The 14,594-nt window shown below is 43.6% G+C and overlaps 1 protein-coding gene across 1 annotated transcript in view; it reads left to right on the top strand.

Annotated features, from left to right (window-relative positions):
* Positions 1-14,594, top strand: part of tet1 (tet methylcytosine dioxygenase 1) — a 28,288-nt gene that overhangs the window by 7,026 nt on the left and 6,668 nt on the right. The window contains exons 3-4 of the mRNA XM_062401009.1: positions 11,423-13,694; positions 14,456-14,546. Coding sequence (XP_062256993.1) covers positions 11,423-13,694; positions 14,456-14,546 — 2,363 coding nt within the window. The remainder of the gene's footprint in view (positions 1-11,422; positions 13,695-14,455; positions 14,547-14,594) is intronic.

Raw genomic sequence — 14,594 nt, 5'->3', positions numbered from 1 at the left:
GTGAGGTGCACTTAAGGTGAGGTTGAGGTGCACCATAATTACAAAGCAAAGCACAGTTCAGGACAACGCAACTGCAGGTGCAATCTACTTCTTACTTATAGTCCCATGCATACTTGAAGTCAGCTCAGCGCAGCTCCTCCTGCGAACTAATTTATCTTCCGCACTTCTTGCTCTATTACCTTTTTTTCTGCTGCAGTGCGTTTACCAGAGGAGTAGCCAGCTGTGATCACACATGTATCAGGAAAAAACTTGTGGGTCCCTCAGACAGAGCTCTGGTAGCCAGGACCGGCAGCCTGCAGCACCCAGCAGTGACTGTTTACTTTGGCAGTACCGCAGATATTCAAAGCGATGTGTGTGTCTGTGCTTTTTTGTGGAAGTGTGGTGTTCACTTATATGGCTCTATAAATGTATTTTTTTGTTGCCTGTAGCTGAGACCATCATGCAGCAAAAACACCCTCATTGTTCTCAAATGGATCCAACTTAACATAAGTGAGAGTGATTTTGTCCCCTAGAGGTCCCTTGTCAGCTCTGAACACCGCTCCCCTCTCTCGCACACAAAAGTGGAGGTCTTAAGCGCCCGCCGTTGCCATGGTGACCTCATTGTCTGCAGCTGACCTTTGACCTGCCTCGGTTGTCTGATGGAGTATTCTCAGGGTCGTAATGAGGATTAGTGGAGATAACCAACGGACACACACTCTTGTGGGTTTAAGGCTCTGAACTTGGTAACCTGCATCCAGGTATTAATGTTAAACTGCGCAGGTTGTCCTGCTCGTGGTGGCTCGGCAGGAAGCTGTCTGCCCCAAACGTCACATTCAGTGACATAATTGCTAACTGCCCTAATACTGATTCAAAAGTACACATGAAGACACATGAATATTTTGATGTGCTGTTGTTTGATATTCTCAATGCTCTACTTTTACATTTGTTATGCAGTTGCATTGTCACTATGTTATCATGTTGTGTTTTGCTGCAGTGTGAGCAGCTTTATCCCAAACAACAAACTGAGCAATGACATTCAACGATCTTGAACATTGATTGATAGTGTTAATCCAAATTATTTCAAGATGCTGTAGCGATGTTCTCAAACAAACATACAAATCAAGTATTTCACTGAACATAACAAATAGGCGCCCACAATAATATCACCGCAACACCAACACGTATAAAAGTGGAGATCATTTTTGGTTTGATGCAATATCTCGCTTAATCATGATTCAATTCTCTTTAGGATGATAATCATTCTAAACTGAAGAGAAGTGGGACACTTGGAATATAAGAAACAAAAAAAACAAAAAACTCTTTCTAAAGCGTGATAGAGTTTTGTGCGTCACTGTGTATTCTGTTTGTCATTGAGAGAGAAATCATATCCTTTCACAAGAAGGAGTCCAGGATCCCCCACATACGCACGTGGGTACATTGGCAATGAGCTGAGGGACGGCTGCACATCCATGTTTTCAACCCTCTTCATTACATAAACGTGTGGGACAGAAGGGGCCGAGGTAGCGAGGAAGATTCGTGAAATGTCAGAGATGCTGCCAACATTTGAACAGAGCTTACTCATTATGACTGAGGGGAGTGTTTGTTGTGTTTCTGCCTCTGTGTTTCTCCTCTTCTTTGGCAAAAACACGTGTTTTATGACATGAGCCTACCTCTGATGAGGACTGCTCTGTATTTTCTGTTAACCTGATCCACACCAAATAAAAGTGAAAAGACCCTGTGAGGTATTAATCTGTCATGGCTGCAGGGTTAGCTGGGTATTGGACCAGAAAAAAAAGGAGAAATGGCTCTTTTATTTGATTTAGTGCTCAGTTGCTTTGCCAGAGCCCACTATCAGAGCAGATCTAAGACCCAGACTGTGCCCAGCTGAAGTTTTACATCAAACCAGACACGGCCATAACATGGGAAGTCACGAAGAAGCTGCTTACTTTAATGTTTAAAAAAATATATTTGTACACATGGCAGTTTGTGTGTTTTATCTCTGCAAAATGTGTAACCCTACAAATGTTTACAGAGTTAAACTTTAAAACCGTTAGAGGTCTGCTCCTAAGACTTTGGGTTTGTTCTCACTGTTGTAAGGCTTTAAGTCCCCGGATAAGCTTTGAAGTCGTGCCACTTGGTTTCTCTGGGTGAAAAAAATCCTCATTTTGCCCCCTAAAAGAAATACCACTCAAATCCCAGCAAGGGCACACAATGGCCTCCATTTGGAGAAACCAGAGGTTATTCATGCATCACCCTGACTTAGCCTGTGCTCTTGAAGAGGATATAAAATCTCTTATTGCCTTGTTCCTTCCTGTCAGTACATCCAAAGGATCTGCCCCAGAATGCCACTCAGTCAAAACTGATTATTGTCTCTATGTTGCAGCTTGCGAGCAGTCTGCAGACAAGTATGCCGATGTGTGCGTGCATGTGCGTGCATGCACACGTGTCAACATGCTTACTCAGCATGTTGCATTTGCATAAACCCAAGTACAGCTCTCGTACTACGACTCAATGTGTTGAAAGCAACAAGAGCCAAACTCTTCGCAATACTGGGCATACATTGTATGTTTTTTTAAAGGCTTTTGTATAATTTCAAACTCATACTGTAGGTTAATTGCCTGGGATGTGACGTTGAAGCACATTTTGTTGAATGAAGGTTTTAAGTTCATCCCTCCCCTCATCGATTGGTTAGGGATGTCAAAGTTGGAGTGACCCAATGTCCTTGCATATTGACCATCAGTGCTGGTCCCTTAATCAAGTCCATGTGGGTTTTGGGTGTGGTGTTGAATGGTGTACATTTCCTGCCAAGAGAGGGACTGTAGTATGTTACATAACGGAGTCTGTGTTTATGTGTGTGAAATGGAATTTTGAATGTGAATCCATTGTGTCCTTAAAATAGCCTCATCTGTGGGCTACACACTATCCATACAGGAAGTATGGGTGGGTGTGTGGGTGTGTGTTTGTTTAAAGAGGCACAGAGTGTGCAGAGGAGAGTGCGGAAAGCTATGTTGTGGACATGTAGATGTTTTGTTGTAGCCTCGAACTTTGCTGAATATGAGCCTCAGTGCTGCCTCCTCTCAGGTGACATACTTAATGGTTCCAAGGTTCTCCTCAAGGCCCACACGTCCTCAGTCTGGCTTCATTAGATCCAAATGTAAATGTGGTCGTGCATGTAGATTAGTACCCATAGTCTCTAACCATTGGTTTGTATTTGGTCTTTAACTTGTACGATGAGGTGTTTGAGTGTGAGATTGTGTGTGAGGTTGTGCATGCATGGGCTGGATGTGCATGAGGAAGGCTTCAAGCACAGAGTCATGTTTTCCCATAGTTGTCATCACTCCCTTCAGCAACCAATTTCATCTACACATTTCACACTCAAAGTTTTCTGCATTTGTGCATTTGGTATAAAAGAGGTTTTACATAAAGAACTCTGAGTTCTCATTCAGAGCGCTCCCTACTTGACTGAGTAGTTTAAACTGTAATAAACACATATCTTTGGATTCTAATTACCTAGATTCTTTGCTGCTTATTGGATTTTATTAAATGTTAATATTGCTTTATCGGCAAGCAGCCTAGATTGGGCAATAAATTCAGCCCACTAGTCCCCCCACAGCAGCTTGCTTTTCTTTATATGACGTTTGCAGGATCGTCATCATCTACCTTTAACTGACCATGAGCGGTAGAGAGTTACAACTTTACTAGAAAACAAATAACAGCTGTAACTCATGCCAACTAACCGCCAGAGATTTGTAGCTTGACCAAGCAAATGGGGGACAATTTTTCATTAGCGTGCCGGTCTCCAGTGGGTCAGCCTCCAGATGTGTCAGAGACAGTTTACGACTGTGTTGCAGAGTGACTCTCATTACCTCTTTGCCTGCATGCCCGTGTACTGTATAGCCTCAGGTGATTAATGCTCAGACTACTTGTTTCTAACGAGAGCTGGGAAATTCGTTTAAGGGGAAAACATATGGGACACTTAAAGAGCAAATTAGGGTGTGGTGAAATATTGTTTGTATTTGGTCGTGGAGTATTTTTGGATGAAGAAAGGGAGTGGCTTCAGGAGGAGGAATATTGAAGCTATTGCACTTTATATATATTTACATTTGAAACTATTATCATTCTGCAGTTTTTTTCAATGTGATAAAGGTAGTTTAACATTGTAGAATAGTGTATTTTGTGCGTTTTAATACCTGATTTGATGAACTGCAAATGATTTGTTTGATGTATGTTTCGTTATATATTGATATTATATATTTCATATGGCTGTTGTGTAATCCAAGTCCTTTAAACCTGATAACCTTATTAATGCCTCAGCAGCAAACTCGTAGTTTACATTACAGTGGTTGGTAGGTGTGTATACACAAGGTTTGTGGTTATTGTTTAAGTGGTGTAACCTGTTTAACGGTAGTGTGTAGGCTGCATTAACGTCTAACCTGTAAGACTGCCTGTTTCATTACCATTAAGAGAATATCTTCCTATTAACTGCCATAATGAATCTGACAACATTTATGACAACTCAGGTAACCTTCTCCCCAAGTTGGCAAAGCCCGGAGAATGTCCACACAATTGACTTTGCCTTAGCTATATGAAAAGTGTGTTGAAATATTTACACATTGCATCTGTGTTTGTTTTACAGTGTGTCAGGGAAATGACTAAACATAGAATATGAGCATTACTAGATGCAAACAACATCTTCACCTACCTGCTTTACAAATGATGTGCTATCTTTGAACCTTTACATTCAACAAAATCAATCGGACTGAATTAGAGACAGACAGTTTTACACTTCATAAATGCTGGGCATTTGTCCAAGGCACATATGTATGAAGCCACACCATGCAGGAGTTTGACTGAGATAAGCTTGAAGTGTCTAACTGAACAATTGACTGTTGAACTCAGTCGTTTGATAAAGACAGTCGTGCAAAAATGGGAGTAAGAACACTAATCTTTAACATACTTTAAAAAACTGCAACATGGTGTTTCAAAACACTATGGTTACTTTTTCAGATTGTGACACACAGGAAATTGTTCTCATGAACTGCATCTCTCACCATGACCTGCTTTTTCCTCCATTTTTTTCCTCCTGAAGTTTGTTGCTGGACAAACTACACAGTTACATGTTTTCATTGTTGTGTCTGCACTAAGCCCCACACTCCCTGCTTCCACAATCAAACACACGGTTGACGTTGGTTACTAGAACAGGCACTGGCTGGGGCTGCCTTCATGTTTTTGTGTCCTGGCGTGACCTCAACGTCTTGGCCACATGGTTGCCTTTAAAACAGGGGGAGTGTTTTACTCACGCTTAACATTTCTCTCTCTTGCTTTCTCTCTTCTTGTTTTCTCTCTAACCGCAGCTTTTCTGCTTAGAACGAGAGGAAAAGTTTTTTTTGGGGGGCGGTGGGCGAGAGATGGGTGATGTGAGAATCCATCCATACTGCTCGATCATGTGGGTGCTGCAGAAAATCGTGGAGCCACGCGGATGACAGTGTTTGTAACTGTTTAAAAGGCGGGGGCATGATGTAACACGCTTCACACCGTGTCTAACTGTGCACCGCTTCCTTATAATGTAATAGATCACATGCCTTACAACTGTGGGGGGGAGACACACTCACAAACATCTGCAAACTGGCTAGTGTCACCGTCATGTGATGTGTTGGTAACTGCTTTAACAGAGTAAGTATTTAACTCATGGCTTTAAAATTTGTTTATTTTATTTATTAATCTGTTGTTTTTTTATTAGCTGATGAATTATTTTTTCTTTAAAATTGATGTGTAAAAAGTTATGTATTATGTATGCCTAAAACCCCCAAAACATGGGATTTAAGTTGATATAAATATAGACATATTTTTTTTATGGGATCTATACAGTTTGTGTCAGTTGTGTATAGTTTCAGAGAAAATCTCCAAGAACTCGGAATACGTGCTGGAGAGCACCTTCAGGGGTTAATTTCTCAGTGGTGACGGATTTGTTTTCCTCTGATCCCGATCCAGCAAGTGTGCAGTATCCGCTCCACAGCTTGCCGCCTGTCCATGTGCATAGGGCAGGAGTAAAAAGCCCACATAGGGGATCCTTTGTTTAGGAGAGTCTAGGCATGGAAGATAATTTACAAGCCGCTAAGGTCCTCACGCCATTGGCTGATGAGGCTCTGTCTGCGTCTGCAAAAGGCATCCCGTATGTGTGTGTGTGTATGTGGGTCTACATGTGTGTTTGTGTGTATGCACGTCTGCTGTAGCAGCACTTTGCTACAGCGGCTCACAGTCTCCCTAGTCATGACACCAAGGATCTTGCCCTGCACACGGCTACTGTAGCCAGCGTTTTCTTTTGAGGCTAAGGGAAGCCACAGCAAGATGGCCACCAGCACCTTTTAGGGATATACTGCCCCAAACCAGAGGCTGAGGGGGGGGGCTTCCTCTGAGGACAGACAAGGTAATAGCAGCCGGAGCATTCACCCTGGGGTCTTTTGTCTCGCTGCAGATGGGTCAGCTTTAGCAGAGCTCATCTCGAGGTTATCATCTGTTGTCTGTCTCTCTCTCTCTCTCTCTCTCTCTCTCTCTCTCTCTCTCTCTCTCTCTCTCTCTCTCTCTCTCTCTCCTCCACCCTGGATTTAGCTGATTGGAGCGCTTCATTTAGAGGCTGGTGTTGTTATAGTTACTACTGAGCCACTGAGGATCCGGGCTTCTGTGTGTGATTGTGGCTTCTGTGAGTGTTTGTGGCTTCTGTGAGTGTTTGGCTTGTCTTTTCCAGGTGGGATTAGAGGATGTGACAACAAAGTCATCAACAAAGAGGTCAGTCAGTTTCCACGGTAACAGACATCCCTCTTCCATTTTTCCTGTCGCAGATCCTTTCTTGGCTGTTGTGTTGTGTGACGAGCCCCTTCGCGCCCCCTTTTCGTCCTCGCAGTGTTTTGGACAGCCATATTTATACACCTGCTGTTCTGTGCTTCACAGAGAAGTGGAGCGTGCGTAAGCCTTGGGTCCTAACTTGTAATTTGGCCGGCTTTACTTGTTTGGCTGCATCAGTGACGGTGTTATTGTTATTTTGCAGTTTTTTGAAGTTGAAGTTCCCGCTGGTACTGATCTGGTACAGTCTTTATCTGTGTAATTTCATAATTTTCTAAGCTCTAATTCGTGAGCGAGCTCCTTCAAGTTTGGTAGGTTTAAGCTGTTGAGGATGTTTTGTGTTGTTAGACTACTCTGTGTTACGTTGAGCGCGATGCACACAGGAAACGCTCTCTGAATGAATGAAGGAAATGTTCACGTGTTGCGAGAAACAGATATAAACCACTACTTACACTCAGGAAGGAAGCATGTGCCTATTCAGTGTTTAACTGTGAGGAGACGCAGATAAAGGTTGCGCGTGAATAAGGGGTCTCTCTATTTTCAGTTTTTGCACACACTGTGTGTGCAGATGTTTTTATTTACTGAATACAAGTGTGTGTTTGCTTTGAGAGTGGATACACACTTCTTCAAACCCCCACAGAGATTTATCTCCTGAGAGAAGGTTGTTAGGATTCAAGTGACGGTCACACTTCTGTTGCCATGGCAGGTCTCTGAACGCTTAGCTACACTTTCAAGCATATGTTTTGTTTGATTTCTTTCAAAGCTTTGACGGGCGCAACAGACGAGCACGTGTTTGACTCGCACAAAAGCAAAGGACAGCGTTTGCATTTTTAAAACGCCATGGTGCAAGCGTGAGTGACTCGAGACGCCCTGAGGCAGACACAGCGCGCACAAACACAAAGACACAGCCCTTACACATCACAGGCCCAGCGTCCTCTCCCCCCAGAGACCCGGGGACTAGATGAGATCACATGACTTTGCATTTACATTCTGCATTAGGCTTTTTGCTGCCACAAGATTAAACAAAATGCATTCAAAGAGGGGCTGCGTTTTGACGTTGGCCTCAGATCATGAACACTTGAAAGGATGCGCAGTCAGTCACACGCGTACGCATGCATAGAGACACGCGTGTGTCTGGTGCAGTGCTGGAAGGCGGCCAGTGGCGCTTTGTCACTGAAAGCAGTTTATTGTGACAGACACACTGCCTCCCCCCCCCCTCTCTCTCTCTTTCTCGCTCTCTGCTCCCCAACTTATTCCCTCTTTATCTCTCTGCCACATTTGAACTTTATGGTGCCTCATTTCCACGTGTTTTACAAAGCAGGTATCTTGATGCCTGGTTGTATTGGTAGCCCCAGTATTGCTTCAGTCTGAGCTTTAGATATCTGTTGCATCACCAAAGTGTTTCTAGTAGTAAGGCTCTGTCCTGGCAGTCATGGATAGACAGTGGAGTGGGGAGAACGAGCCAAGGATCAGAGACAGATCAGATCAGTGAAAAGAACCTTAAAGCAGTAATCGTTTTATTGATCATGAACAGCTCTGTGGTCACTGCAACTCTAGCTTGCATTGTCAAACAAGAGCTGAACTTAGACCGAATATACTCCCTTCTGCTTTTTAATATTCTTCTTCAATACAGCTACACTGTAGGTAAATACATTTTCAGCTACGTATCTCTAGCAAACGGCATAAATATACTTTTTTTCCTCTGGCTTTAATCAGTTTATCAACATATTGATTTTTTGTTCTCTGAAGAATCATTTTGTTCACTTTTTGGTCTCTACATTTGTATTCACTGAATTCACACAACAGTCTGGGATCTAGAGTCAGGAGATTGTTTGGTATTAATCCTCTTAGAACTCAGCGCTGCCTTTGACACCTTTTAATTTCCTAATTCAGTTAAGTGTTTTTTGCTCTGAACTACTTTACCTCTTATGTTTCAGTAGCTTTTTTCCTCACATAGACCAGAGTTTATTCCACTGCTTCACAGGCCTTGATTCTTTCTCTTTGCATTTGATGAACTACATATCCATCTACTAATTCCCGAAATCCCCGTCTGTCTGTCTTAACAACCGCTCATCTTATCGGCTTCACACCTGGCATGTCTATTGTTAAGTGCCCATAGTAGTGCATTGTCAAAATTTTTGTGCGATTAGGCACAAAGCACAACGTGTGTTTTGTCGCTGCATTGCTTTATATTGAGTTTAATTAGAGAGCTTTTATTTAGAAAAATTGTAAATTTGTAAATATGGGTCCTCGGAAATAGCTGACATACATACTTTTGGGAAAAAATAAGTAAATACTTCAGACTTGAATATAAGCCACACACGTCAACAGTGGAAAAGCTATTTCAGTTTTCGTCTTGTGAAACACATTGGCTATATCTGAAGTAGCTCTGGATCGCTACCACAGGCAAAGCAAACAGCCCATTCAAAACAGTCGAGTTTATAACGGGCACTGCTCTACTGCTTGAAATTCTAAAATATTTTGTCTGAGATATTTCAGATCTCTCAGAACTGAGTTGGTCAGGTTGATTAATTTTTTAGCAGCAATGTGACTTGGTAGTTTTAATTTATTATATCACAGTAATACATGTCCAGCTGTGGCACAGGAGGCAGAGGAGCCCTGTCAGTAGCTGCAGGGTTCATGGTTCAGTTTCACAGGTGTCCTTGCTCCCAAAGGTTTGGCCTCTGCCTTCCATGTGCACACTGCTGCCATGTTTGTGTGGATTGGTAAATTAGAGACACTTTGGATAAAAGCTACTGTTCTGCTGCTGAAAAAGATACCTTTCTTCAGTCAATACAAACAGCGTAGTGTTATTACTCCAGTGTAACCTAGTTCATGTCTGAACGAAAAAGAGAACAAAGTGACCAGAGCACATGTTACTGATAAACCCTGTTTGGTCTGTGGCTTCACTGGAGTCTGGCTTATAATGAAGTGCTGTTGCTGCTCTTGATCTGTGAAGTCCACATCTCCTGCTGTACAGTGCATTAAAAGCAGTGTCAGTGATGGAGTTTAATGAATGCTTCTGTAAGGTAAACAGCGATAAAGAATGTATCTCCAGCTCCCCTGCGGTCACGTTTGTTCATTAGAGGGAAAAATTGGTTGCCTCTCAGACAACACATGCAGTCTCAGTCATAAACATACAGTACACACAGATCACATTAATGCACACATGCCCTGCAGGTCGTGCAAACAAGTTTGATATACTTTTGTCAGCTGAGTCCTGGCACAAAGCACTGTCCTTTATTGCCATGGGGGGAGACGTTATGTTTTCCGGTTGTCAATCCATAGGTACTTATATCTTTGGTGAGCTTGATTTCTCAGCAACACTTTGAGGACATTCCTTCACTTTTGACCTCAAGTCTGAATGGACGTGATGTGACTTTCTTGTTAACGCAACAGCTCCGCAACACCAGGGAAAGAAAAATGGGCACTCTGAGAGCGCATAGTTTTGCCATGGCTGATTGGCCACTTTAGCATTATATTCAATATGTATTGCGATGGGATACATTTGGATCCGCAACTTGTTTCACCTGTTCATAGATATTAGCACTCTCCACATGCCTGATTTTGGCTTATTTATTCAGAAATGCCCTATCTTACAATGTTAAAGAAAGTAAAAAGCACAAAAATGATCTCCTTGTTTATGACAAAAATTCACGCAAATATCTGAAGGGTAAAGTAATGACATCTTTTATGCAAAGATCAACAACTTCACACCTTAATGGTCAGCACAAACACTTTTCTACTATAAACGAAGAACAGATTGGTATCATATTCACCATCATCACATTTTACTTTCAAACTGCCTTCACTTCTGTTTTACCCTAATGACTAATGGCTATGATTGTCAGTAGGGCTGAATGATTTGGACAATATCATGTTAGTCGATATTAATATTTATTAATTGACAGCACTTAAAATCACCAAGGAGTGTGTCACTGATGGGGTTTTATCACTATGTCACCAGTCATGAGGACCGTTGGATGGTCGTACCTCGACTGACAGACAGAATCAGTATTAGCCTAAAGGTCAGGCAATGCTGTAGCGCAGCTCTGAGTGGATAAGAACCCTAGTAGGTTAATCACTGAGTCAGCTGTGTGAATAATCACATGTGCTTGCATGCACACACACATATGCCAACTAACACACCTACAAAACCAGCCCAAACACAACATGTATATGCACGTTGCACTAATGCCCTCAGTGACCCACCGGCAGTGACGCAATATTGAACTGTGCATGACTCCAAATGTTTACTCGCTCTCGGCTACCTGTGGGTCTGTGGCTCTCAACGCTCCACAGCACAGGCAGTAATATGCTTCTGATTGAAGCCTTGACCAAACTAACACTGTATTTATTTTATTAGCTCTGTTTAGAGATCAGTTTCTGCAAGATTTATAGAAAGCAGATTCTTTGTTTTCACATGTCATAATATTTTCCACAGCCTCGGCAGTGGCTGCGGCAGATGCTCAAGCCCTGCTGGGAGGCAATCTGTTGTGCTGTATGCCGTGACTGCTTAGAACAAGCTGAAGAAGCTGTATACTGCCAAAGCTTGTTGAGTCACTTCTCTCATCTTGTTTCTCTTTCTGTCTCTCTGTCTCAGGTGGTTCCAGAAAGTGGGTCGTTAAATGGCAAAGGCACAGCACAGATGGATGATACCCACGCGGCAGCAGAGGAGGATGAGGGGGAAGAAGGCCACATACCTCATACGCAATCTCCACCCGTCAACCACCTGCTCACCCACAACCTGGCCTCGGACCAATTTGGACGGCCGGCTGTTATTAAACAAGAGCCAGGGGTGGAGCTGCCCAGCTTTGCACTTCACCAACACGTTAACTCTTCTGTGACTTTTCAGAATGGTTCTGCTCAGAACCTGTCGAAACCTAACGGTGCTAATATGACCACTGGGTCAAACTCTGATCTGAAGCCTGCATTTAAAAGAACTATAATGGCATCAGAGGCTCAAAGAACTATAATAGCCTCAATTCCTAAGGTCTTCTCTGAAAACGGACCCAAGACGCCTCCAGATGACATGTCAATTCCACTAAAGAAGATCAAGCTGAATGAGCCATGGATGTGGATCACTGAACAGGCCACCACACAGCTGAGGGATGAAGAAGAGGTCTGTGAAGACCCGCTGTCCACGCTGGCAGCTGTGGTGTGTCTGTCTGTAACAGAGAGGAAGGGACTAGAGGAGACACTCTTCTGCTCGCGTTCGTCCATTCTTCGCACCATCAAAACCGAGCCACCAGATTTGCACTTTGTCAAAAAGGAGCCAGAGGACTTGAAGAACGACTTGTATCAGAAAAGCACTCCTGTTTGCCTGCAAAGGACTCCACAACCTATGAAAAGTGAACCTTCTTCTAGTGTCTTGCTACCGAGTGTGCAGTCTTTGGCAGAGAGGAAAAATCTAAGTTTTGATCAGGCAATTGCTATTGAGGCCTTGACTCAACTGGCAGCTATACCTGACAGCACCCTGAGGTCCATTAAAACTGAAAGTAAGTGTGAACATCCCATTTCTACTGTTGCCCCATTTTCAACCCCTTCTACAAATACAACCTCGCAAGAAGCCAAACCAACTGGGGCTATCCACTACAACAAAGTCTCGGTCATAAGCTCACCACTACACCAGACGTCAGTCATCCGCCCCCCAGTGGCCAGACAAGGGAATGTCATCCAGCGCTCTTGGGGGACTAACTCTTACTCAAAGCTGTCTCTGCAGGATCTTTTAGAGGCCAGCTCGGACAGTGAAAAAGCGCCCTGCGGGAGGACAGAGCAGCGTTTTGGTTCTCACATCATCAAGTCTGAATGTAGCTATAAAGATCCCTGTGAGATGAAGTTTAGTAAAGAGCGCGAGCGCTTGTTTGGGGATGACAGAGACAGGGTTGGTAAAGCAGGTAGAAACAGAGATGAAGAGGAGGTGGCAGCTCAGCTGGCAGACTTGGCCTTCATCATCCAGGCCCGACACAGCCAGCGGTCAGAGAACAACCCCCCGAAAGGAACACCTGTTTCAGCAATCAAATACAACTATAACTCCCAGATGACCCCCACTCAGAAAAAGACCCCCATAAAAAAACCAAGGGCTACACCCGCCAAACCCAGAAAGAAGAAAGTAGCGGACGGACAAAATGAGGGAGTCACTCGCAGGACCCCCCTCTCAAAACGCATGGCCAACGGAGAGACTCCCCAGAAGGGCAGAGGCCAGAAGATTCTGCCACAGGGAAAATCAGGCCTTCACCATAAGAGAAACCTGTTTCTGCCTCAGACTCAAATTGACCTGAAGAGATACTTGGCTGAGGCTCAAGAGGAAAGCAGACAACTCATCCATCACAGTAACCCACACAGTACAGCCCTCATAGGGCCACAGACCCCGAGCTACAGTAATCTCACAAGGATCATGCACACTAGTGTTCAAGAAAACCAGCCGTGGTCCCACTCAAATGGGTCATTCCCCCAACATCATCCATGCAACGGTCATGTTGCAGGACCGGAGTGCGAAAGGCATTTGTTATCTCAGGTAGCGCAGCCCTGTGGTGGGCTGCAGCATGGCGCTCATCCTAACAACAGCCCAGCCAATAACGCTTTCCTCAGCCACAGCACTGGGCACCATGGTCTTGTTAATGGCTTCTCCGGGGCGCCGCAGTCGCCTCCTCCAAGCCAGCAGGGCTACTACAAACTGGAGAGGTCAGGACCTGTCACTGTCCTGTCCACGGCTACTGAAGCTGATATGGGCCACTCTGCAGAGTCGACTCCTTCCAAGAACAGCATCAACAGCTTCCTGGAGTCTCCAGTGAGTTTTATGGATACCCCGATCAAGAACCTGCTCAATACACCTTCCAAAAAACTGGCTGATCTTCCATCCTGTCAATGCATGGGTGAGTTGACTCCCTAAGATTTCGCATGTGAAAGCACCTTAGCAATCCTAACAATCACCTGTGCTTAAACACACATGCTATGTACACATACACTCACATCAAAAAGCTTATGGACTCTTTGTCCTCCTGTTTTAGAGGTTTGTTTTGTCTTTGGAAAATTACGAGTCATTGGGTTCAGCACCTTTGCTCCTGCAGCTGTCAGTGTGTTTCCTCAATGTTGACGGCTTGTGGCTATCAAAAGCTAAAAATTTGGCACTTTTCACAAGCAGCAGAGCCAGACTTTGTCCGTTTGGTTCAGTTTTACCTATGCCTGTGTTTTTCTTTGAATTTCTTTTTAATGCATTACACAACTTTTATGCAGGTACCCAACCTGTTGCAGGACTAATCTGCACTGGTTGCACACTGGATGTAGGCCACATAGTGACTAAATCAGCTCTTACACGACCACAAACTGACTTTCATTTTCCATTTTTGTCTTTGTGATGGAATTATACGCATACACACACACACACACACACTAGCTGCGTCCTAATTCAAGGGCCAATTCATGCAAAAGGAGGTTGATATTCTCTGCCATATTTGTGTAGACTTGTAAACTGATATGATCTAGTTGGTCTTGAAATTTGGACTATAATTACTGCCAAAATGTTCAATACTCTGACTTAGTCATAAAAGAAATATGTGTAATCTGGGTTCATTTTGGTCATTGTGCAATTTGTCATAAACCCTATATCTAATATATCTTTTTATTTTATCCACAGAACAAATCATTGAAAAAGAAGAAGGCCCTTACTACACTCACCTTGGGGCAGGACCTAGTGTGGCTGCAGTGAGAGAACTGATGGAGAACAGGTAGAGTGACTACTACCATCGTATGTGTGTTTACTACCAAACATGAGA

The sequence above is a fragment of the Platichthys flesus genome, chromosome 12 (assembly GCF_949316205.1).
Source record: "Platichthys flesus chromosome 12, fPlaFle2.1, whole genome shotgun sequence".
Classification (NCBI taxonomy): Eukaryota; Metazoa; Chordata; class Actinopteri; order Pleuronectiformes; family Pleuronectidae; genus Platichthys; species Platichthys flesus.
The sequence above is the reverse complement of the archived record's forward strand: the minus strand, read 5'-3'. Positions and strand labels throughout refer to the sequence as shown.